Source organism: Kazachstania africana, chromosome 5, assembly GCF_000304475.1.
Source record: "Kazachstania africana CBS 2517 chromosome 5, complete genome".
NCBI classification, from domain to species: domain Eukaryota; kingdom Fungi; phylum Ascomycota; class Saccharomycetes; order Saccharomycetales; family Saccharomycetaceae; genus Kazachstania; species Kazachstania africana.
In genome coordinates, this window is record NC_018944.1 from 47,458 (window position 1) to 70,834 (window position 23,377).

At 36.9% G+C, this 23,377-nt stretch overlaps 9 protein-coding genes across 9 annotated transcripts; 6 read left to right on the forward strand and 3 right to left on the reverse strand.

Annotated features, from left to right (window-relative positions):
- Positions 1-15: 15 nt before the first annotated feature.
- STE6 (ATP-binding cassette a-factor transporter STE6) lies at positions 16-3,828 on the reverse strand (the record flags this gene model as incomplete). Its single annotated transcript, XM_003957263.1, has 1 exon — positions 16-3,828. The coding sequence occupies one exon, from the start codon at positions 3,826-3,828 to the stop codon at positions 16-18; it is 3,813 nt and encodes a 1,270-aa protein (XP_003957312.1).
- Positions 3,829-4,771: 943 nt separating this feature from the next.
- On the forward strand, positions 4,772-5,527 carry CBT1 (Cbt1p; the record flags this gene model as incomplete). Its single annotated transcript, XM_003957264.1, has 1 exon — positions 4,772-5,527. The coding sequence occupies one exon, from the start codon at positions 4,772-4,774 to the stop codon at positions 5,525-5,527; it is 756 nt and encodes a 251-aa protein (XP_003957313.1).
- A 124-nt stretch (positions 5,528-5,651) lies between these two features.
- EMC3 (ER membrane complex subunit EMC3) lies at positions 5,652-6,464 on the forward strand (the record flags this gene model as incomplete). The annotated part of the gene is made up of 1 exon (XM_003957265.1): positions 5,652-6,464. One exon carries the CDS (start codon positions 5,652-5,654, stop codon positions 6,462-6,464), a length of 813 nt encoding a protein of 270 aa, XP_003957314.1.
- A 375-nt stretch (positions 6,465-6,839) lies between these two features.
- Positions 6,840-8,003, forward strand: NPA3 (GTPase NPA3; the record flags this gene model as incomplete). The annotated part of the gene is made up of 1 exon (XM_003957266.1): positions 6,840-8,003. The coding sequence occupies one exon, from the start codon at positions 6,840-6,842 to the stop codon at positions 8,001-8,003; it is 1,164 nt and encodes a 387-aa protein (XP_003957315.1).
- A 797-nt stretch (positions 8,004-8,800) lies between these two features.
- LIA1 (deoxyhypusine monooxygenase) lies at positions 8,801-9,763 on the forward strand (the record flags this gene model as incomplete). The annotated part of the gene is made up of 1 exon (XM_003957267.1): positions 8,801-9,763. One exon carries the CDS (start codon positions 8,801-8,803, stop codon positions 9,761-9,763), a length of 963 nt encoding a protein of 320 aa, XP_003957316.1.
- A 294-nt stretch (positions 9,764-10,057) lies between these two features.
- Positions 10,058-10,639, forward strand: HAM1 (nucleoside triphosphate pyrophosphohydrolase HAM1; the record flags this gene model as incomplete). The annotated part of the gene is made up of 1 exon (XM_003957268.1): positions 10,058-10,639. One exon carries the CDS (start codon positions 10,058-10,060, stop codon positions 10,637-10,639), a length of 582 nt encoding a protein of 193 aa, XP_003957317.1.
- Positions 10,640-11,096: 457 nt separating this feature from the next.
- LOS1 (Ran GTPase-binding protein LOS1) lies at positions 11,097-14,297 on the forward strand (the record flags this gene model as incomplete). The annotated part of the gene is made up of 1 exon (XM_003957269.1): positions 11,097-14,297. The coding sequence occupies one exon, from the start codon at positions 11,097-11,099 to the stop codon at positions 14,295-14,297; it is 3,201 nt and encodes a 1,066-aa protein (XP_003957318.1).
- A 248-nt stretch (positions 14,298-14,545) lies between these two features.
- RFC2 (replication factor C subunit 2) lies at positions 14,546-15,598 on the reverse strand (the record flags this gene model as incomplete). Its single annotated transcript, XM_003957270.1, has 1 exon — positions 14,546-15,598. The coding sequence occupies one exon, from the start codon at positions 15,596-15,598 to the stop codon at positions 14,546-14,548; it is 1,053 nt and encodes a 350-aa protein (XP_003957319.1).
- Positions 15,599-15,808: 210 nt separating this feature from the next.
- On the reverse strand, positions 15,809-23,206 carry TOR2 (phosphatidylinositol kinase-related protein kinase TOR2; the record flags this gene model as incomplete). Its single annotated transcript, XM_003957271.1, has 1 exon — positions 15,809-23,206. The coding sequence occupies one exon, from the start codon at positions 23,204-23,206 to the stop codon at positions 15,809-15,811; it is 7,398 nt and encodes a 2,465-aa protein (XP_003957320.1).
- Between the last annotated feature and the right edge of the window lie 171 nt (positions 23,207-23,377).

Consider the following 23,377-nt stretch of genomic DNA (forward strand, 5'->3'; position numbering starts at 1 on the left):
AATTGTACATTAATTTTATGCATGAGCTATAACGATTCGATGTAGCTCGTTACCAGGCTTATATAGTTCGTCAAAAGTACCTTGTTGAGCAGTCTCTCCATCTTGTAGGACGATAACATTCCCACATGCTCTCATCATTGGCTCACTATGTGTGATGGCAATGGTTAAGACACCAGGCAATCCGCTTTTCACTAAATTCTGAATGACAAATGCGCTCTCTGCATCTAATGCAGATGTGCACTCGTCAAGAATTAAAATCTTGCTTTTACGTAGAAGAGCTCTGGCTATGCATATTCTCTGAGCTTGACCCCCTGATAATAAACTCGTATCAACATTTGTATCAATCCCATTAGGCAGTGAAGTCACAAAATCAAATATCCCAACTTGTTTAAGCACATCATAAATGTCCATGTCCATAATCTCAAGCTTGTTTCCATAAATGAGATTTTTTCTGATAGATCCTTCAAATAGAGTAGGCTTTTGTTCAACTATAGCAATTAGATTTCTCAAAGAGGTTAGTTGCCATTCATTTATATCTGTCCCATCAATAAATATCGAATTAAAATCCACTTTGTACAGCCTAGTTAGTAGATATAACAAAGTTGATTTCCCGGAACCAGACTCAGCAACAACTGCTACTGTTTGATTGTCTGCTATTTGCAAGTTGAGGCGGTTGAATACGTTAGAGCTTTCAGCGGAAGGGTAGTGAAACTGAAGGTTGTTTATTGTAATAATTGATTTTATCGAATTATTTTTTGGAATGCCTCTCGTTCTACCGTGTTCATCACTGTCCTCCAAGAAGCGATCCGATTCATCAAGTATTCTGAAGATTCTACTAGCTGCTCTTTGTCCCCTCGTAACGTCCGGGATTTGGTTTATCAAACTTGTACATGTCATAATAGTAAATAAAAGAAGAGTAAATGTTTTAAACATTTTCATTGTGGTATATTCACCAATGAATACTAGTTTCAGACCATAGTAAAATAGAATTGCCTCAATACACATCACCAATGCGGTGGTGATAGCGATACCAAATCCTGTTGCAATTGCCCTTTTACGGCCAATATGTTTCATTCTAGCCTCTAGCACCGAATAGCGCTGAATGAAATGTTGTTCTAGTTGTAGACATCTAATAGTTTTTATGCCCAGCATGATTTCATATACGCAATTTTCCAAATCAGCTACTGTTGTCTTATAAGTGGTTTCATACCTTTGCAATATACTACCATATATGGCAGAGAATAGTATAATTAAAGGAAACATAGCTATGCATACTAAACTCAATTTCCAGCCGGTCGTTAGGGCCCAAATCAAACCAGCTAGTGAAACAACAATAAATGTGCTCATTGCAGATATAAATTCTGAAATCAATGACCTTAAATCTCTTAAATCATTAAGAACAAGAGCAGCTAGTTCTGATGACTTATTTTCATCTTTATAAAACCATTCCAGCTCTTTATTGGTTATAGACTCCATGGCCTTATTTCTCAAATCCATAATCCAGTTTTCACTCACAAAACCCAAACTAAAGCTTTTCAAAAAGGTGGAGATACCATCTGTAAAGGCAACACATAGGACAATGACTGACCATTTTAGCAAATAATGCGAAGAACCCACTCCATCCACTTTAGGAACAATACCATCCAATAAATAACTGAATGTAAATGAAAATACTGGATTCGCTATACCTGCTATTATTGCACTAATGACACCAAGTAATAGAGTTTTTCTATATCTCACCGTTCTAAGCATGCGGCATATGATTGTCTTTAACGGGGTGATTTCTATAGGCTCTGCATCCTCATTTCCTGTTGATTTTAGATGGGTTTCAATGTCAGATCCAAGAGTTTCATTGCTTTTTACAGTGCCTACCGTTTCTTCGGCTGTATAGCTACCTGACGATGACGACTCCAGATCTTTGGATAGTTTTTCTTGTACTTCAGTAGCATCTTTCCTGCATTGGGTTTGAATAAATTTTTCTGATGAACTTCTCTCAGTAGTCGATGAGATAGTAGTAAGGCTTTCAGATTCCCTGTTGCTATTTTGTAAGTGAAAGAACTTACAAAAAGTACTTTCCACATTTTCTATGAGTTCATTTTGATACCCTTCCTCCTTTATTTGTCCATTCTCCATGAGGTATAAGAAGTCGCTAGGCAAAATCTGATTCAATTCATGTGTAAGTATTATTGCAGTTTTGGACCTCGTCCAGATTCTAATGTTTTCCATTAATTGGCGGCGATTCCTTGCATCTAAAGCAGAAATCGCTTCATCTAGTATGACCACAGGTGTATCTCTCAAATAGGCACGTGCTAAAGCAACTCTTTGCTGTTGGCCACCGCTGAGCGATACTCCTCCACTACCAACTTTTGTATCTAACCCACTGGGCAGTTTTTCGATGACGTTATCTAATAACGCAAATCTACAAGCCTCCTGAAGGCGGCTATCAACATCCTCAGCAGCAGATATATGAGAAAGCCCAATAAGAAGATTATTTCTGAGTGTGTCATTAAACAATGTACATTTTTGTTCAACTAGTGTAACATTTTTAGTAATCCAATGTCGGTCAATAGATTGGACATTCACGCCATTTACTTTGATACATCCATTGTACCCATTATAAAATTTCAGTAGAAGGTTCGACATTGTTGATTTTCCAGAGCCTGATTTACCAACTATAAAAGTAGTCTTATTTGGGTCAAAATTCATGGATATATTTTTCAAAACCATATCATCGGGCCTACTTGGATAACAAAAGCTGATAGCATCAAAGCTGATGGAAATAGGTACGTTGTCAAGATTGATTGAGGTTTGCCTGTCTCTGTCGGTAGCCATTTCTGACTTATCCTCCAAAAAATCTTGAACTCTATTTAAGCCTACGTGAGCCTTTTGTAATAACACAATTTGTGGTAAAGTTGTATTTAATATTGAGCCTAACATTAAACATGAACTAAAGCAAGTAATAACCTGATCAACAGACATCTTGTTTTTCTTAATCATGGTAGAACCAAACCAAAAGCCTTGCACAAACATAGCCAATGATAAAAACCTCAAAATTGAGGTGTTTGCAGACACATAAAACCAGGCATTGATAAAATAATCGTTACAACGAATTACAATTTCCTTAAATTTTTTAATTTCAAAATCCTGAGTGCAATATAATTTTACTAATTGGGCTGCATTCATGGACCACGTAAGTGACTGGGCAGCGATACCAGTTTCATCATTCTCCAACTTAGTAAAGTTCTCTATCATTCTAGAAAAGAAAGCAGCTAACACGATAAGAAGAGGGGAGGAGCATAAAATAATCAAAGTTAAGGACCAAGAATAATAAAATGACGTACATACTAGTGCAATAATTGCAACAAAATTTTGAAAGGTGATAGCGGAGGCCTCTGCTGAGCCGGATCTTACCTCTTCAACACATCTATGCATTTGGACAAAATCACCTAACAACTGATCATTTTCGTCAAACCATTCCATGGGCTTTTTTAGATACGATAGTAATATCGTTCTTCTTATTCTAAAACTTTGTGTTTCACCGATCGACATCCATGCAGAGATCGAGAGCCACATAACAGGGATAGTTGCAGCACCCAGTGCCATTAGAGACATCGACTTGACAGTTAATTGTGATAACAGTTCATCTTTTTCCATTGTCAAAATATTTGCCAATAAATCAAACACTTTACCAGTAAGGATTGAAGATATAGATGGAATTAGCCCACTTGCTATTGTAAAGATGAAAACAAAAAGTGACAATATAGCGTCTGATTTTACATCTACATTCATGAATATGTGCCTCCTGTGCTTCATTAGAATTTTCACCATTTCTCACTTTTGTCGACTTTGGTTGCGGAAGTCATATCTGTTATCTTAAAAACTAAGCGGCTTCATTATATATATTGAATCAGCCATATTATTAAGAGCAAACCTCATTTGTAGCACATACAACTAAAGCAAATGGCATAAGTATCTGCTGTATTTGAAACGTTTCATTCAGTAATGTATACTTCCTATTTCGGTAATTACGCGATGAGGTCGCCGAATACAGAAAATTTTTATCAATGATATACTTCTTTGGGAAGCCGATGTACCTCTGAACTATCAAGGTTTTCAAAGTCAGTATTGAGTTAGCCTCAACTCAAATTGAATTAGTTGAGTGTGATATTACAATTTGCTCGAAGCTGATAGTAGTAGCTGAGAGAACAAACTCCGCTTAGAAGCGGCAGTCGTCTTGCAAAAAGACACGAATATGCTCCGATTTTTGATAATATGCCTGTTCTTGTTAATCTCGCAGTGTTAACAAGCCATTCCAAAAGATGTAGATTGGTGATGACTCTCTTCTTTGGGATTCCCAAACTCAAATGGAGACTAATGACCACACATAAATACCTCCTCTAACATTCTATACCTTCTTTAATATGGTGACTAGTATATTCTGGTATGCTTTTTATGTTATTGCAAATGTCTTATTATGATATCAAGCTCTCCTTTTCTTTCAACCCCTCTTCCTTCATTCGCTTCATTGATCAGGATACCGCTTACTTCATTGGCCAGCTACCTTACCCAGTTCACTAACTCCTTGTATGCACTATCGTGAGAACGAATCCCCCCATCCCGTTCAATCGCTTGTAGCTACATTGACCAGAACTAGTATCTTAACTTGCGCAATAGGACTTTGTTCTTAGACGCGTGCTTGCAACAAACGTGATATTCAAAATCAAGCAATGCTTTGAAGACAGACACACGTACTGTCCATCACAAACAGCTCATGCACATTCAACTGACAATGTCAAGTGTCTTCAAGGATTTGTTAAAGACACCGCAGTTTGTTTATAAGTATCCCTCAAAGATAAATGAGAGACAGTTGAAAAGCCTCGAGCGCAACATAGCCAAGAAATACGTAAGAGAGAAATATTCCAGGAACCTATCTGAGCACAACGCTTTCTGTTTATTTCAGTGGGAGAAGCCAATAACAAAGGATGAATGGTTCAATAAAGAATATTTTTGGAATGAATTTGTCAAAAACAAGTATAATGCATCGATCAGATCCTTTTTCGACGAAACTGCTGTAAGTAAGTCAATGTTCGCTGCAAGCCTGAAATTGAATTTATTTTCTCGACGAAATGGAGTAAAACAGGCCAGTTTAATGTGTGTTTTCCAAACTATAAGGAATCTGGATACAGTTCAATCGATAATTGAAGGCACTACTTCCACCAACTGCTCTTACAACTTAAACCTACACAGTCTAGGTCTAAGGATCAACATGCAAGGTTCATCAGGTGCTAATGTAACCGAGTATTTGGGTGCTCTAGTGGAAGAGTCGGCTAATATGTATAAAAATCTCAACTATGAGAAGTTCTTAGAAATTGCCAAAATCAATAAGGAAAATCGAACAAATTCGAAGCGATTAGTTGCACAGAACCTATTAGCCCAAATTGCAGAGTGTCAATTGACAAACCCGCTGATTTCAAGGGATAAAAAGTGGTTGGTCTTCACTAAAGATATTGTATCTAAAGATAGCTAGGTTGGCCGGGTCATGGCATGTTTTTTTCAATATCACATTTTGCTAGTAAATGATGTAGGAAAGGAATCGATAAAAAAGAAGAATCTTCAATCGCTTGAGTTGACAGACACAAGTTCAACCATCAATGCTATCTGTTTTGAGCCTTCTAGCTACGGGAACAGCCGGGTCGATTGCAGAGCTGACCTTGGACCCTAGGTTGAAATACTGGGTCCTCCTACCGATTTCACTTGTAATGGTGTTAACGGGTATTTTACGTCAATACATCATGGTATTGATAGGCCCCAAATTGAGAGGCCAGCCAAGAGTAAAACAGACAGAATCTCAATATTTATTGAAAGGACAAGCATTATTGGCAAATGGATCTAATTTAGACAGTGATTCATTCGAGATAAGGAAAATGAAACTGTCTCAAATTCTAAGTGAAGGTAGATATGTCGCTAAAACAAATAATGGCAGCGCTGCTACAGGCAAAGAAGAAATGCCAAACCCATTTACTGATCCAAACTTTTCAGATTCGATGATGTCCATGGCAAAGAGTAATTTGGCCAATTTTATCCCACAAACACTAATCATGTGGTGGGTTAATCACTTCTTTGCTGGCTTCGTTCTGATGAAACTACCTTTTCCATTAACAGTCCGTTTCAAAGAAATGCTACAAAGTGGTATCATGACTGCCGACTTAGACGTGCGTTGGGTTAGTGCTATTTCGTGGTATTTTATCTCAGTGTTAGGTTTGAACCCAGTATATAACCTTCTTTTAGCGGACTCAAATGGTGATCAGTTTGGACTAATGCAACAACAGGATATGATGATGGGTGGTCCTGGCCAACCACAGCCAGCTGACTTGATGAGAGGGTTGGCAAACGATCTGATGATTGTGCAACATGAAAGTTGCTTAGATAATGTTGAAGAAAGGGTCCTCAAACTATATAGTTAATTTTGTAAATAAATTTTATTATGCCTAAAGCGAATGACATACATCTCTTCAAGTGATGCAATCGATGGGGCCGCTACAGCCGATGATTAAAAATGTCAACATCCTAAGTAGAATACAATCAGTTTTTTCCACAGAAAATTAAGAAAGACTAGGACATTAGTTGCTAGCTTTTACGTCCAAAATTACGAGACTTGTAAAGTGTAGTACAACAACTAACTGTTCTGTAATTAATTATAGTACTATTGCTATAAAACATTCATTTACCCGCACACGCCGCTTAAAAAATTTTGTATACATTACATAAGAAATAGTATCGATGAGCTTGAATAGCAAGCATAGAATAGAGCAAAGACGGTAGAACATTATAGACAAAATATGGGTTTGAGCACAGTTATTTGTATTGGTATGGCTGGATCTGGTAAGACCACGTTTATGCAGAGATTAAACTCTCATTTACGTGCTTCGCCAGACCATAAGAACCCTTATGTCATCAATCTAGATCCTGCCGTTTTGAAAGTTCCTTACGGTGCCAATATTGATATTCGTGACTCAATCAAATACAAAAAAGTTATGGAAAACTATCGTTTAGGCCCCAACGGGGCTATTGTGACCAGTCTTAACTTATTTGCCACTAAGATAGACCAAGTTATTGGTTTGGTGGAAAAGAAAAACGATGCGTATGATCATTGCATCGTCGATACACCTGGCCAAATTGAATGTTTTGTCTGGTCTGCATCTGGTTCTATCATTACAGAATCATTTGCTTCCACATTCCCAACTGTGATAGCATACATTGTTGATACTCCAAGAAACTCCTCACCAACCACATTCATGAGCAATATGTTATATGCATGTTCCATTCTGTATAAAACCAAGTTACCTATGATTATCGTTTTCAATAAGACTGATGTAAAGAAGGCAGATTTTGCATTTGAATGGATGAAGGATTTCGAGTCGTTCCAAGAAGCTATAAGAAATGATCAAGAATTGAATGGCGATTTGGGTATGGGTTCGGGTTACATGAGTTCACTAATCAATTCTATGTCATTAATGTTAGAAGAATTTTATTCGCAACTTGATATGTGTGGTGTTTCTAGTTTTACAGGTGATGGGTTTGACGAATTCTTAGACATTATTGACAAGAAAGTTGATGAATACAATGACTTTTATAAGATTGAAAGAGAAAGAATAATCAAAGAAAAAGAATTAAAGGAGCAAGCAAGGAAGGACCAATCATTGAATGGCTTAATGAAGGATTTGGGCTTGGAAGATAAGAAGGCTAATAATGGAAACACTGACGACAGTGCCGATGTCGTTAGTGATTTAGAAGAAGGCGAAAATGACGGTTTAGTTGATAGAGACGAAGACGAAGGAATTGAAAGAGAATACACGTTTCCTGGCGAAGATAGGTTGGAAGGAGAGGTCAATGATAGAACTGCACCAGATTTACAGAAGAAATATCAAGAAGCTTTCGAGCAAACAAGCAAGCAAGCTAGTAGTGAAACTGCAGAGAATATTGCACGTTATATAAGGCAGTAAACTCATCTCAATAACTAGATATGTATATGAACGATAACAGGGTTCCTATAATTCAATATTTCTACGTTTAACTTTGGGTGTTCAAAATGTTTCAAGTGGCGGTCTTTAGAATCGAGAGGGTGGCATGGAATCTAAGTCATTCCTACATTATTAATTGAAATGAAGTGCCCTATACTTGAAGTTACCGTTTAGAACAGATAAAGAAACACGCAATAGCAATGTTACCACCACGAAAACAATTCCTGCAATAACAGGAAAAACGAAAACGTTCATTCAAAAAACGCTTGCCTAGGGTTGCTAGTAGCAAAAACCAAGTTGCTAAGGAAATGGAAACACATCCTGCCAGCATCACTAATCTTACAGGCCATACTCATCAGTTCCTTACTAAACAATTACCTGATTAGGAAACCGCTTTTGCTAGACACTTTGACGGCAGGTAATTCAGTATTTACATTGCAAGTAATGCCTTCAGAGGCTCTCGCAGCAAAATCCCACCATTCACGGTTAAGTCTGCAATGGCATTCTCCTGGTTATCCCAGTCCCATTATTAGCTTCGAAATTTCAGATTTTCTGCGTCGTTTTCTGAGGGCATTTGAAAAATTTTTCACTTTTTTTTTTCCAGTGGGTGATGAGCTATGCTTCAATTTCTGCTTTTGTCAGCAAATGCATAAGCAAAAAATTTTCAGTTCAAGAAAAGCTATATAAGGAGATGTTAATTGATTCAGCTTCTAGCTTCATTCGAATATATAGTTCATTTTATATTTTATAGTGAATCGCCAACTTATATAACCCAAATCATGTCCACCAACTTTGAAAAGCACTACCAAAAAATTGTCGAAGAAAACAACCTAGAACAATTAAGAGACATCTTAGTTAGCAAGGACTCTATTTTATCTAACAGATTCAGAGCTTTATTCAACTTGAAGTGTGTTGCTGAAGATTTAACCAAAAGGGAGGACGCCGACAAGGCCGTTAAGTACATTGCTGAATGTTTCATTGATGACAGTGAATTACTAAAGCACGAGCTTGCCTACGTCTTAGGTCAAACCAAGAACATGTCTGCTTGTCCATTATTAAGAGAAGTCATGCTAGATGCCAACCAGCAACCAATGGTCAGACACGAAGCTGCAGAAGCTTTAGGTGCTTTAGGTGACAAAGAATCTTTGCCACACTTAACTCAATGTTTAGAAAACGACCCACATCCAGCTGTTGTCCAAACTGCCGAATTAGCCATTGCCAGAATCCACTGGGAACACAGTGCTGCTGCTGAATCCGAAAAGCTACAAGAATCATTATACGAAAGTACCGATCCAGCTCCACCATTAGCCTTGAACAAAGACTACAAGATCAAGGAATTACAAGAATTATTATGTAACCAAGACAAGCCATTATTCGAAAGATACAGAGCTATGTTCAGATTAAGAGACATTGGTACCACTGAAGCTGTTTCTGCTTTAGCCACTGGTTTCGATGATCCATCTGCCTTATTCAAGCACGAAATTGCTTACGTCTTTGGTCAAATGGGTAACCCAGCTGCTGTCCCAAGATTAGTCGAAGTCTTAGCCCGTATGGAAGAAGCCCCAATGGTTAGACACGAAGCTGCCGAAGCGTTAGGTGCCATTGCTACTCCAGACGTCGTTCCAGTCTTGAAGGCTTACTTAAACGATCCAGTTGATGTCGTCAGAGAATCCGCTATCGTTGCCTTAGACATGTACGAATATGAAAACAGTAACGAATTAGAATACGCTCCAACTGCTTAATGTAATCGCATGGAAATAATTTTTCTCATTTTTGTATATTAGACACACTCATCTGTTCTGAATAATTTTCAAATAAAATTATCTCTCTATATATTTATTTATTTATTATAAGAATGCCGCTAGCATAATTAATAGTATATCATCCTCATCACATCTTCATTTGCCATTACTGTCATTTCTTGCTGTGAAACCACTTGGGAAAAAATCCAAGAAAAAATAAAGAGATGAGGAATTAGAGAGACTGCGATGACTCAAAGAACTCAGTTACTATTTGCAAGAGAGAGGCACGGAGAGATGACTGGGATCAGGGATATTATATTTGTTACTGGTAACTTGAACAAGTTGAAAGAAGTTCAGATGATTCTGGCCAAGAATGAATCCGACGATGACATCAATTTAATCAATAAAGAGTTAGATCTAGAAGAAATACAGGAGTTAGATTTGAAGGAAATAGCACTGGCAAAGTGTAAGCAAGCTGTCTCGATGCTGGGGCCAGGTCATGCAGTGTTTGTGGAGGACACTGCATTGACTTTCGACGAGCTCAATGGTCTACCGGGAGCCTTTATTAAATGGTTTGTGAAAAGTCTTGGATTGAACAAGATAGTCAAGTTATTGGACCCATTCGAAAACAAGGGTGCCACAGCTATCACTACCATCGCATATGCTGACGAAAATGGTGAGTACCACGTCTTCCAGGGCTTCACAAAGGGCAGGATTGTCGAGAGTCGTGGTCCAACCAACTTCGGCTGGGATTCCATCTTCGAGCCCTTCGAAAGCAACGGTAAGACCTACGCTGAAATGGAAAAGCTCGAGAAGAACAGCATCTCGCACAGAGGAAGAGCGTTCGATGAGTTCAAGCAATTCCTATTCAAATAGAATCAAATATATGTAAGTTTAACTGTCAATGTACGTATTATTCATCCTTACACCGCATAGTATAATGCGACCGAAAATTTTTCTTTTTTTCATAGCGATTTGGCTTCAGTAGCGAATTTTACTTGAGAAGATCAAGAGAAAAATTTGCCATATATTATCCCACTATCTATTGTAGTTCTTGTGGTTGGCAGATCAAAGACATTTACGTTTAGAATTAAAACTACTGTTGTTGCACCTGATATTTTGCTGTTTTCCATCTGGTTCATCAAATCTTCCTGTTTAAATTGAGCCTCTTTTTTCCCTCCTTTTGTGAGATAGTCGATTGAAAGATAGTGCCAGCTCATCCGGTAAGAATAATACCATTTCCAATTTTTATTCATATCAAACGTTATCATCTCGAAATATAGTATAGTCCTTATAGAAACAAACGTAACGAAGCTCTGCATCTCTTTGTCTGATGTTACAAAGAATTCGTGAAGTCATCGCTGTTGCGAACAGCGCCACCTCAGACATCAATACTAAGAAACAAGCTCTAGAATATTTGAATGAAGTTAAATCTAACCAGAATTCTGCTCAGATATTTGCATCTTTATTGACGGATGCTCAATCAGATGATCTTACAAAATTTGTTTCATTACAAGTACTCAGTGATATTGCATCACAGTACAATACTGGCGATATCACAACACAGGCCTTCATAAAAAATGCCATACTAGATTCTCTTCGAGATAAAATCTCTAATAATGTGAGAGATCCAGAGTATGTTAGAAATAAGATTGCTGAATTGATAACAAGATTGTTTTACTCCATGTACGGAGAGGTTAATTCCAATCAGTGGAGCGATTTTTTTGATGATATTATTACCATACTCTCCATTGAACAATTGACAAAGTCACCTTCAACTTTGAATGAATTTTCATTACTTGGTATAGATTACTTTAATAGAATTTGTGGTTTCATAAATTCAGAAATTGCCGATCAAACTTTTGTAAGATCAAAGGATATTCAAATGAGAAACAATAATTTAAAAGATACAATGAGAATCAGTGCTACGAATATTCTGGTCACTATCTGGTTAAATACTTTAAAGAGCTTGATACCGCACCAAGAAAATCAATTTTGTAATGAAGTCTCCATCCTGACTCTCTCATGTATTGGTTCATTCATATCTTGGATTGATGTTAATTTAATCATAACTGAGGATTATATCTCTGTAGTTTACAACTATTTGGACTTTCCACAAACTAAAATGGCATGTGCTCAATGTTTATGTGAAATTATATCTAAAAAAATGAAACCAATCGATAAATTGACTCTATTGGGTATGCTCAACTTAACAGACAAAGTAGCATCAATTGATCACGACAACATTGAAGTCCAAGAACAATTAGCAAAGTTAGCTTCGTCAGTTGGTTTAGAATTATCTATTATCCTCGAACAATGTAATGAACAAAATGGTGATAGTAGTATAGAGGTCCAGCAAGTAGCGAATGCTGCTGATCAGCAAATCATAGGTCAGGTAGCCCCATTGGTATTAAGATTCATGTCTCATGAATATGATTCTGTGACCCAACAATGCTTTCCATTCATTACACAATATTTGAGTATTTTAAAGAAGTTATTTGCTCTTGGTGGCAAACCAGGTTCCGCAGTAGCACTCAATTCCAAAAGACAACCTTTGGATAACTTGCATTCCGAATTTTTAACGTCATTGTTGAATGTTTGTTTCAAGAAAATGAGAGTTGATGAATCATGTGATGATAGTAGCGATTCACAGGACGATATCGATGAATTCAATGATACCATAAGATCAAAGTTAAAGACATTTCAGGACAGTATTGCCGTTATTAATCCCCAACTTTATCTAGAGAATCTTTCTAATCAAATTCAAACCTTATTAAGCACTTCTACTGATTGGAGAGATCTTGAACTAGCCATTTACCAAATGCATGGTCTCTGTGAAAGTATCAGAAACAATTTATTCGGTCTAAACAAAACTGAAATTGCACATTCTCAACCAACCATGGTTGCTAACAAATTTATGAACACTTTATTATCAAATACCTCAATTCTAGACATGGATAATTCTTTAATCCAAATATCTTTTTTCGAATTAATTGTCAGGCACTATAAATTCTTACAAAATAACGAAAAAAATGAGTTTGCCATATTGAATATTTTTTGCAGCCAAGCAGGGATATTCAACAAGAAGGAGAAAGCACGGTTGAGAACATGGTATTTATTCACAAGATTTATCAAGACTTTGAAGCCTAAGTTTACCATTCCAATTCTAAAACAGATAATATCGAAGATTGCACCCTTATTAGTAGTCAAAGTTGGAGCTATAAATCCAAATGGTTCTGAGATTGATACAACTTTTGATAATCAAATGTATATTTTTGAAGGCGTTGGTTATTTAATCGGAGCCAATTCCGACTCTAATTATGATATCTTGGAAGATATATTAAATCCTCTATTCACTGATTTGGAGCAATGTATTTCTTCCCAAGTTCAGACACCGGAAGTTGTCCTTCAGTGCCACCACATTTTAATGTCAATTGGTACATTGGCAAGAGGTATTCATGGAGGGTTGGTACCAGAAAACCAAGTCAATAATGCTCTCGTTAGTGAGAAACTAATCCAACCATCTTTAATCAAGAAATTTTCAAATATTGCAGAAGTAGTTCTTGTAACTTTCTCGTATTTTAATAAATTTGAAAGCATAAGAGATGCCTCGAGATTTACATTTTCGAGGTTGATTCCAATTTTAAATAACTCAATCGTCCCATTTGCCAACAAATTGATCGCTTTGTTCCTCGAATCAGATTTATCCATGCTCGAGATGAATGATTTCCTGGGTTTCCTCGGACAAATGGTTCATACTTTCCATAAGGATGAAGGCTGCTACCAGTTATTTAATACTCTAATAACACCCGTGATAAACAAAGTTCATTCGGTACTGGATATGATAGATCAAGAGGAAATGGCCAGTCATGCCAATGGTATTACAAATAAGGATCATCAAGCTACTAACAGAAACATTATAGTTACGGATACATTTAGAGACAAGGTATTACTCAAAAAGGCATATTTCGCATTTTTGCAGGCATTTGTTACAAATTCAGTGACGTCACTGTTGCTAAATGAAAGTAATGGCAGTGCTTTGCAAATAGTTTTGTCTGACTTACTGAATTTTACACCTGAAGAAGTGCAGGAAACATCTACTATGAAAATAGCATTGAATGTACTTGTAAATTTCGTTAGATACTTTGGTTCTGGTTTATGTACAGATCCAAACGATGCATATGCAGGTAGCATACAAAAAGTTGAGGGATTAAACGAGTTTTTCATCAGCAAGATAGTTTCATTAGCATTCGAAATTCCCTTCAAGCCTGAATATAAATTTAACATAAAAGAAGGTACATATAGAGTTGTAGCGTGTGATTTGTCTAGATTGTTGAAGGAAATATATATTCAAAGCGGTGCGGGCTCAGATCCCAATACTAATCCAGCATTAAAGTATTTGTCCGAGATTTATTTGCCTCAGATCCAATTCCCAAATCAACTAACCATGGAGTTATTAGAAGCATTAGTAACTGCTGATCAAAAGCAATTTGAAAAGTATTATGTTGCCCTGATTGATAGACTTATGTCATAATAGAAAAGTAAAGATTTGAACACTTCGGTAGAAAGTCAAAGTTTTTCAACCTACTAATTAATAATATTTATTTAAATAAGGTATATACCTTTTTTGTATTCAAGTAAGCATCTACAATTCATTTATGTATGGAACTTTTTTTGCAGGGGGAGTTTTTATTTCTTCTAATATAGTTTAATGTTGTTATTTATTTAAAAATATCATACTTTTACTATGTATTTCTTCGATAATGATTACTGATTATTTAGCTAAACTTGAGAAATCTTGACCAATAAGTTTAGCAACTGAATATGCTCATTCGTACCATTTGTCAACTTAGCATCAGTGTCAAATAGGATCCATGAAACTTTATTTTTGAAATCTGTATCATAGTCGTCATTTGTAATATAGTAGTCATGCAATTGATTTAACACAGATACACCCGACCACCCACTTATTATAAAGGTATCCACGTAATCTGCAATGATTTTTATATCTTTTGTGGCCACTTTTTCCGCTATTTCATGCAATATCTTGGTAGGGACAACCCCAGCCAGTTCTTCTACTTGTAATATACGTATTTTTTCCACTTTAAGGTAACTTATACGCTTAGATGCAGATTGTAATAAGGTAATTGCCCTTCTCAAATCGCCTTGAGAAATCTCGAGAATCTTCTCAAGTGTTCCTTCTTCATATTGTACAGACTCTTTTTCGGAAATATATTTTAAACGATCTAACGCATTCGTGGCCTCCAATGACTTGAATCTAAATTTTGAACATCTCGAAGCTAATGGATCAATAATTCTTGTAATGTAGTTACAAATCAAACAGAATCTGGTAACACCAGAATACGTTTCCATAGTTCTACGCAAAGCACTTTGAGCATCTGCCGTCATAGAATCTGCTTCATCCAAGATGATAATTTTATAAGGAGGACATGGATATTTCTCCAGATCTTCTTTGGATGATTTTGAAACAGTTAATCTGGCGAAATTTTTCACTTTTTCCCTAACGATTGAAATACCACGCTCATCAGAAGCATTTAGCTCGAGGACTCTAGTCTTTGCTAATTCAGGCCCAAACAATTCTTTCGTCAACGCTAAGATTGTGGATGTTTTACCCGTACCTGGTGGGCCGTAAAACAGCATATGTGGTAGGTTCGCAGATTCTAAAGTCTTTTTAAGAACAGTGACAGCATGGTCTTGCGCAGTCACTTCTTCTAATTTCTTAGGTCTATACTTTTCAACCCACGGTTTTGATTGCTCATTCTCCCCCTCTGTATCAATTCTGCGCTTCTTAGCATTTCCAAATCTCTCAAACATGATTGAAGCCCAATATATTACTATATGGATGTAATGTCTACTAAGTCTTCTCTTCATCATTAATTATCAAAGATTATTCAAATTTATAGTTTCGCGTAGCATGGAAAATAAGCCTTACCCGTATCTTGAACACTCAATATGGGCTCTACATAATACAAACGTTTATATCAAATAATACATGGGCCAGATTGCTTGAGTTGCTCTTTTGCTTCACCAGAATGGACACCAGCCAATATAGTGTTGACAAAGATTTTTCACAGAGACTGCTTGCTGGATAAGCTTATCAACTTGTTCAGGAACGTCTAATTCTCTTGCATTCCCGAAGTCATTGCCTGTTAACTTTTCTGTAATACGCGTCAATACCAACAATGCTCTTGCATTTCTAATATCATCTCTTTGATCTGATTCTAATTTTACTGCTTCTTCGTCTGTGATGGCACCCCGCCTTAGTAAATTGTGAGGATTATCTATTGACAGATCGATACCAGTGATTTCTTCGATAGTTTCGATTGATATATCAAATCCCCAATGAATCAACGGATCAAATGCAAATGCCTCCAGAATAGCCATTACAGATTCTTTATTATCCCTCAGAACTCTCATGACATTTTCACAACTAATACGGAAACTGCCCTCGACACCCCCAACTTCCATTGCATTCGTTAACATTCTCGTTAATCTAAACGGTACTCTTTCAGGAAATTTTTCCCTCAGCAATGCTGCTTCAAAACAGTCACCAAAATCGATATGGACTACTTTACCAGTATATTTGTTCAACAAAAAATTACTAGGATGTCTATCCCCCAAACCAAGAATATAGCCGGTCATCGACATTACAGCCAGAGATTTGGTGTAAATGGTTCTACGTTCTAACCAAGTTTCAGAAGATTTACTCTTTAACCATAAAACATTAGCCAAATCTTGGCCTTTTGTGTTTTCCATGGCGTATTGGAAAACTTCAATCTTCTCTAGTAGTGTCAAACTATCGTAATCAGGCGCCATTTGTAGCATAATCCAATGCTCAATGTTTAAAGGAATTTTATTTGTATCACGATAATTTTTTATCAGATCATGGAAAGTATCACTCTTGGTGACCCATCCGAGTAAACCAGTTTTAGGCGAAAGAGGAATTGCAGGATATTGTTGAATATCCAAGTGTCTTCTAAATGATTCCGGATCATTTTGTAATAATGTATTGACCAGGCCAAAAAGCTGCATTACTAAGCTATCTTGTCTAATATCCTCATGCCCTTTCAAGGCATACGTATACTCTTTACCGTCACTACCTTTAATAGAAATTTTACGTGGTCTTTGCTTGGAAGCTATCACGGAAAACACAGGATCAAAACTAGAAATTTTCACTAATTGTCTATATGCATGATATTTTCCTGGAACTGCTAGGTCTAGGTCACGGGCCTCTAAAAGCTTTGGTGAGACATGTTGGAGTTCCAAAGTTTGTAATTGCGGCAGATCCTTGCTTATTCTACGGAACACAGCATAATAGATATCCCATGCCTGATTGAGATTGTTTCTGTCCCCATTAGCCTTGTACTTCACTACCCACCTATATGCGTCGTTTAAATCTCTGCCAAAGAAATTTTTAAATGAAATCTCTCTGATAGTTTCCGGTCCTTTGTCCAGCATTTGATGTAGAGGTTCTAAGATTTCGAACATTTTATCAGTGTTATTCTCACCAAAAAATTGACGACTTGCATTCTCTAAACCCTCGTACCACAGTTCATGCCATAACACCGCTACGCGGATTAATTCATGGCTTACTAATTCGGCTTGCTCAACTAACAGTGGACTATGTGTTCTCATTCGATTCATAATAGAAAGAGCCGCTTTTTGCCTTGAGATAGATTCCGACTTGATAGCTACAGTTAGTGGGTATACCAATGCTTGTGGATGAGCCTTGCCTAACTCAGATAATAAAGTAAGTAATGATTTACTAACAATTTCATCCCTTTGATGAATACGAGAAATTAATTGTGGTAGCACCTCTAACCATGTACTTATTTTAATGAGGGCAAATCCTTCATGCACAGCTTGTGTTGCTTCAGGTATACCGCCAAAACTAAACCATAAGGTTAATAATCGCAGTGCATCTTGTAAAGAGCTAGTTTCCGATAATGCAATAGAATGGAAAAATGCCTTGATTGCAGGAACCACATGTTTGTGTATTATTTTATTAGAAAAACTATTTCTTCTCGTTTCAAATGTATTCAAACCAATCATACCATTATTGGTCTTATGCATAGTTGAAGTTGGACCATTCTTGTCATCAGAAGGAGATGCTGTAAGTACCGAAATCACTTCAAAATTAGCTAAAGCCCATTTATGCCAGGCTTTGTATGAGGAGCTGTCAAAATGTGCTGCAAGCAAGTAGGACCCCAAGACAGCGTCAGGTTTTTTTTCTCGCCAATCAGGCTGTAAAATAACTTGCCATTCACCTTGTTTTAAGAAACAGCGAGCTAACAACTTGTGTTCTGTTTCTAGACTATCCTTGGGCAGACCATCTTTTTTCCAAGTGTTTTGATTGATAATCTTATCAGGATCTAATCCTAGGTTATTGACTAATTTCAAACTGAGCTTGGTTAAATATTTGAGAGCTTCCTTCTGCAAACCACTGGCCCATAGATATTTTAAATGGGCGTATACCACCTGTGGAGCCGCGTAAGCTATGTTTGGCATGTTGGGATCATTTTCTGTTTCCATTAAGAAAGAGAGTGATCTTTTAGCCAGACCCATTCTATTGGACTTCCGGCATAGATTAGCAAATTCAATCCATATTTCGGAATCTTGTTGAGGTTTAACAACAAGTGATCTTACGGATAAAATTTGACGCCAGACGTCAACGTTTCTTTGTGCTCCAAGCAACCTTTTATTCCAAGTTGCTGTAATTGCCTTGTGCCTAGTAGAATTAAATGGAAGCTGCTTGTAATTCATTACTTCTTCCAACTCAGCTATCATTTGACTTCTCACAACCACACTGTAAGCTCTTGTGTAGCTTTCACTTACTAGAGCTGACATTTCAGTCACAAGTGAATTTCTAGCGTTAGAGATATGCTCTTCTGCTTTCATAAAATTATTTCTATGTAGACATAATATTGCTTCAAAAAAGTTTCGATCTGGAGAGCTAGGATTCATAACATCAATATATTGCTCAATGTTATCCCATTGGCCAAGGCCCCACGCAGCTCCTGCAGCTAATGGTGCTATGCTTTTCCGAGCATCTGGATCAACTAGCTGCCACTTTTCCGTTGCTAATTTGGATAAAGGATCCCATTCACCAAGTGCATGCAATGATCTCATTTTTCCAAGCAGTACTTCATTAGAAGTGTCGCCACTTTTTTCGCGCTCTTCGTATGCTTGTAAAGCATCTTCCCATCTTTGTAATTTTTCATACCATGTTTCTTTCAGCTGAAGTTTATGGTGCTGTTGGGCATATTTCAAAATTCCAATTGAGGCATCCGTTTGGTGTAACTGATTATTGATATTTATTAAAGATTCGATTGCTGATGAGCTAGGGTTCTGCAGAAACTCTAACTCCTTGTAATGTAAAGCTTTTGCATATGCATGACATTTTTGAGCATATTGTCCAAGAATCTCTGTTGGTATAGGTAATGGTTTTTTTCCATGCTCCATGAACTCTACAAGGCCCAAAATAGTTTGATAGATTTCTGGTGGGTTTTCTGGTGACGCTAATGCTAAGCATAATGAATTCACTGCATGCGTTTGAGAAGCGTCAGACAGTTCTTTCCAGCAGCTCGCAAACGAGGCATTAAACAAATCCCTTGCTAAGGGATAATATATACTCCCCAAGTTGGAGCAAGCTCTTAGTGCATGAGATGGTGATTCTTTCAATAGTTGAATAGATAACCGCCGCAGCCATTCCTTCCAATCTTCTTGCGAATGTTGTGCACTGCAGTGTAGTACATTTCTCAATACCAATTGGTTAACAAACAAGGGTTTCACTGCTTCAAAATTTTCGAAGGCTGGATTTGTCTCTTCTTCCGCCTCTCTGTCTAAGATAATATTTGTAGGTAATCTTTCATTATTGATTAGTTTATTAACTAACTGGTCATAAATTGAATTTTGAATGCGATTTTTGACTAAAGCTTTGTTTATTATTGGGACAAACACCATGAAATCAGAACCCATTTGAAGCAACAGTAAGGAGAATGTATTCATTAACGCCTTTGTCAAGTCCTTATCGCCGGTATTCATTATACGAAGAAGAGTTTGTACTATTCTTGATGACATTTCAGATAGGTCTACAGATTTTGCAAGCCTTCCTAATACTACTATGGATGTTTTTCTAAGAGATCCAGAGGAATATTCACACATTTTTACGAGCATTGGTACGACAGCATAAGCATCATCCTCCAAGTTGGCTCCAAAAGTGATCAGAGACTTTAAAATTCTTGTAGAAGTCAGCTTTTTGGGCGATTCATCATTCTCTAAAACTCCTAAGAACATATTAATAGTGATTGGGATGTATTTTTTGAACGCATTTTTGATGGAGGTTGATATTGTTTCAATAAGCAAAATTATGTTGATTTGCAGATTTACGATAGTGAAAAATTCCTCGACAACTTCGTAGATTTCATCAACAAATGGCATAACATGCTCTTTAGCAACACCAATGAGTGTACGTAGTTGTTGAAAGTAAAACTCCAAGATCGATGGAGGGCAGGAAGTCATTACATGCAATATACCGGGAATGATGATGTCGAGCAATGAAATGCATTGGTTCCCGACGATTTGGAAGATCTGGGAGATCGTTTGAACTGCAGCTGTGTGATGTGATGACAAGGATGCATCATGTAAAATTTTGACCAATGAATGTATCGCAACGGTAGGGTAGTATTCTTCATTTGACGGCGTGATACCTTTCAGCAATAAGGCAATATCAATAGAAGGGGCATTTTGATCCAGTAGTTCTCTTGCAGGGTTTTTAGCTTCAATCACTCTATGCTTGTATGGATCAAGCGCACCTAAAATACCAACTAGACGAATTATTTCCTTTTTCGTGTCAATAGATTGTTCAAATTTTAGAATGTTCATTAGGATACCTAGCAACTCAGGATAGTCAAGTAACGGATCAATAACATAACCTGTAGATCCAGCTATCTGACCTAATGTTTTGAGCGCTGCATTTCTTTTAAATGAGTTCGACTGGTTTTGGAAGGTGGAGATAATCAAAGGCATTAATTTATCTAGATGCTTCTTTATATCTGAGCCGCCCACTACAGCTAATTCACCTATTGCTTTTAGGGAGGTATATGCCACATTTGATGACGAGTCTTTTGTCTTATCGAGTAATACATCTAGAATGCGGTCCATGTATGGCTCGGTAACATCCTTACTAGAATTTATCAATAACTGGAGTAAAATAATGCATTCTTCTTTTTTTCTTGAAGCAGTTACATGCTTAATTTGAGTTAAAAGTTCCATTAGGGTCTTTCGTAATGATGGAACAATGTAGGCAGGATTTACTGAGCTTACTCGACTTATTAACTTCATTGCTTCCATTTGAATTGTGAACATTTCATCGTGTAGGGCAGTAAAAAGTAAACGAATATTATCTGGCTGAGCTAACTGAGGGTCAAAGTTTGATGTTAAATGTTGCAGTATTTCTAACCTGTTTTCTACAGTCGTATCTGTAATTACCAATATTAAGAGCTTACTCAATATCTGCGAAACTGACTGCAAAGCACTCAAGGTAGATTGTTTGCATATTGCGTCCCGCGATATGAGATCACAGGATGTTAAAGCAGCAACTTTCCTTACACTTGCATTATCATGTTCAATATATGCCATCACGACAAATTGTACAAAATTGGCTAAAGAATACTCGTTTTTTATGCTTTGAAGCATTCTGAGAGATTGTATTAATAACTGCACATCTCTTGTTTCGTCATTAGCTTCTGTGGTCTTTTTGTAACATGATCTATTTCTCCAATCGCGAGCTCTTTCAAGTGATGCTGGTTTCATTAAACTTGGAAGTTCCCTTCCAGTACAACTCTCTCCATATAGAGTGATACAAAGAAGATTCAATAATCTATTGTTTATAGTTTTCTCAAGCGCAGGAACTTTCTCGGCTAACACCATTGAAGTCTTCTGCATATAATCGGATAAGGTACATGAAAAGAGAAGATTTAATAGATCTCGATTTAGATGCTTTGCCAGCGCGGGTCCCAGTGCATAAGCTAACTTCTCAATGCAATAAAATACTTCCCTTTCAAAATTTCTACGCATTTTGTACTTTGTTCTCAAGCCATCTCTAATATTATCTAATATTTGGTTCATGTAAGGTGAAATGCTATGACCAACTTCAAAGGCAATATCACCTATTGAAACAAAGATTAGAGGTTTATCTGAACCATTAGTAGAGTTTGATTTGAGGGTCTTAAAAACATTTAGGTAATGTAACATGATTTGGTCTAAATACAACTTGATGAATGATTCTTTATCAAATGACGCTAGGAGTGGTAGTATATTATATACCTCTAATCGTACCACCTCAAATTTATGGTCTTTTAAAGCCATGCAATTTTTAAATATATGACTAATTTTGCCTTTGATAAATTTATCATTTTCAAGTCTCAAAAGTTCCCTAAATACTAGCAAGCTCGCATGCAGAGCTTCGTTGGTATTTAATGTGAGGCCATGGAGGGATTCATTGAATAATCTTTTGACCCATTGTTCATTTTCATTATTATTATTTCTGTCTTTAATTACTTTCAAACACTTACCCAACATCCTGGATGCGTCGACTCTAATAACGACTTTTGTATCTCGCAGTGCTCTCCAAACGTTTTCCAATATTAAGTTCACATATGGGTACAATAAGTAGGAAGAATTATCTGCAAGCGCGCTCAATACCAATAAGGCAGCATGCTTCCTAAACTCTTGTTTTGAACTCGCATTATTTTCTGGTGATGAAGTTAACCATTCCATAGCATTTTTGACCTCAACTTCTACAAATTCGGATGTCAAAGTGCCTCCGGGAATTGCCAATTTGCCCAATGTAGTGGCAGCTTGGCGCATAACTTCAATATCACTTGAAGGAATCAACATACGTAAATAGTTGGCCAATCTTGATGTTTGACTAGGTAGTTCCTCTGTGTGAGAGTAAAATGAAATTAAAGTGTCTACGGCCAGTACACCGCCAATCTTTTCTTCAGAAGTTGAACCATGAATTAATTCAAAAATTTTATTGTTAATTGAATTACTTAGTCTTTGAAATTGTTCACTAGACAGTTCACGATTCAATGATATCAGTGAGTTTTTCAACTCAATCGTTGCATTAGTTCGCTCTTGTGAGTTCGAGCTTTTTAATTTATCAAATATAATATTAAAAGTAAAGTGCGTGGTATCAATGTCACTAATTTTATTTTCAGGTTCGTTGAATACACTAGCGACGGGATTTGTGGCAGTTTTCCTAGGAATTTTCCTGGTGCTGACCGATCGATGTGGCTTTGTTGATACTAGGTCGCTTGTGGAATGAGAAGACGACAATTTCTTCCCAGCATTGGAAGTTCTGTTTTCCATCTTCCGTCTAAGTGACAACACTAGTGAGCTTTTGGTAGGCTGCGTCATGTATGCCCTCTATCATATACCTTTTTCTTATTTAAACTCTCTATAACCATAAATCGGTAATTTTTCAAAGCTCAATGTTCTTTCATCTTCGGGGTTTCCTAGAAATTTACAGCTCTGCTAGAGGCATCGCCATAGATATATAAAAAACAGGCCAAGTGGACAACTCAAACT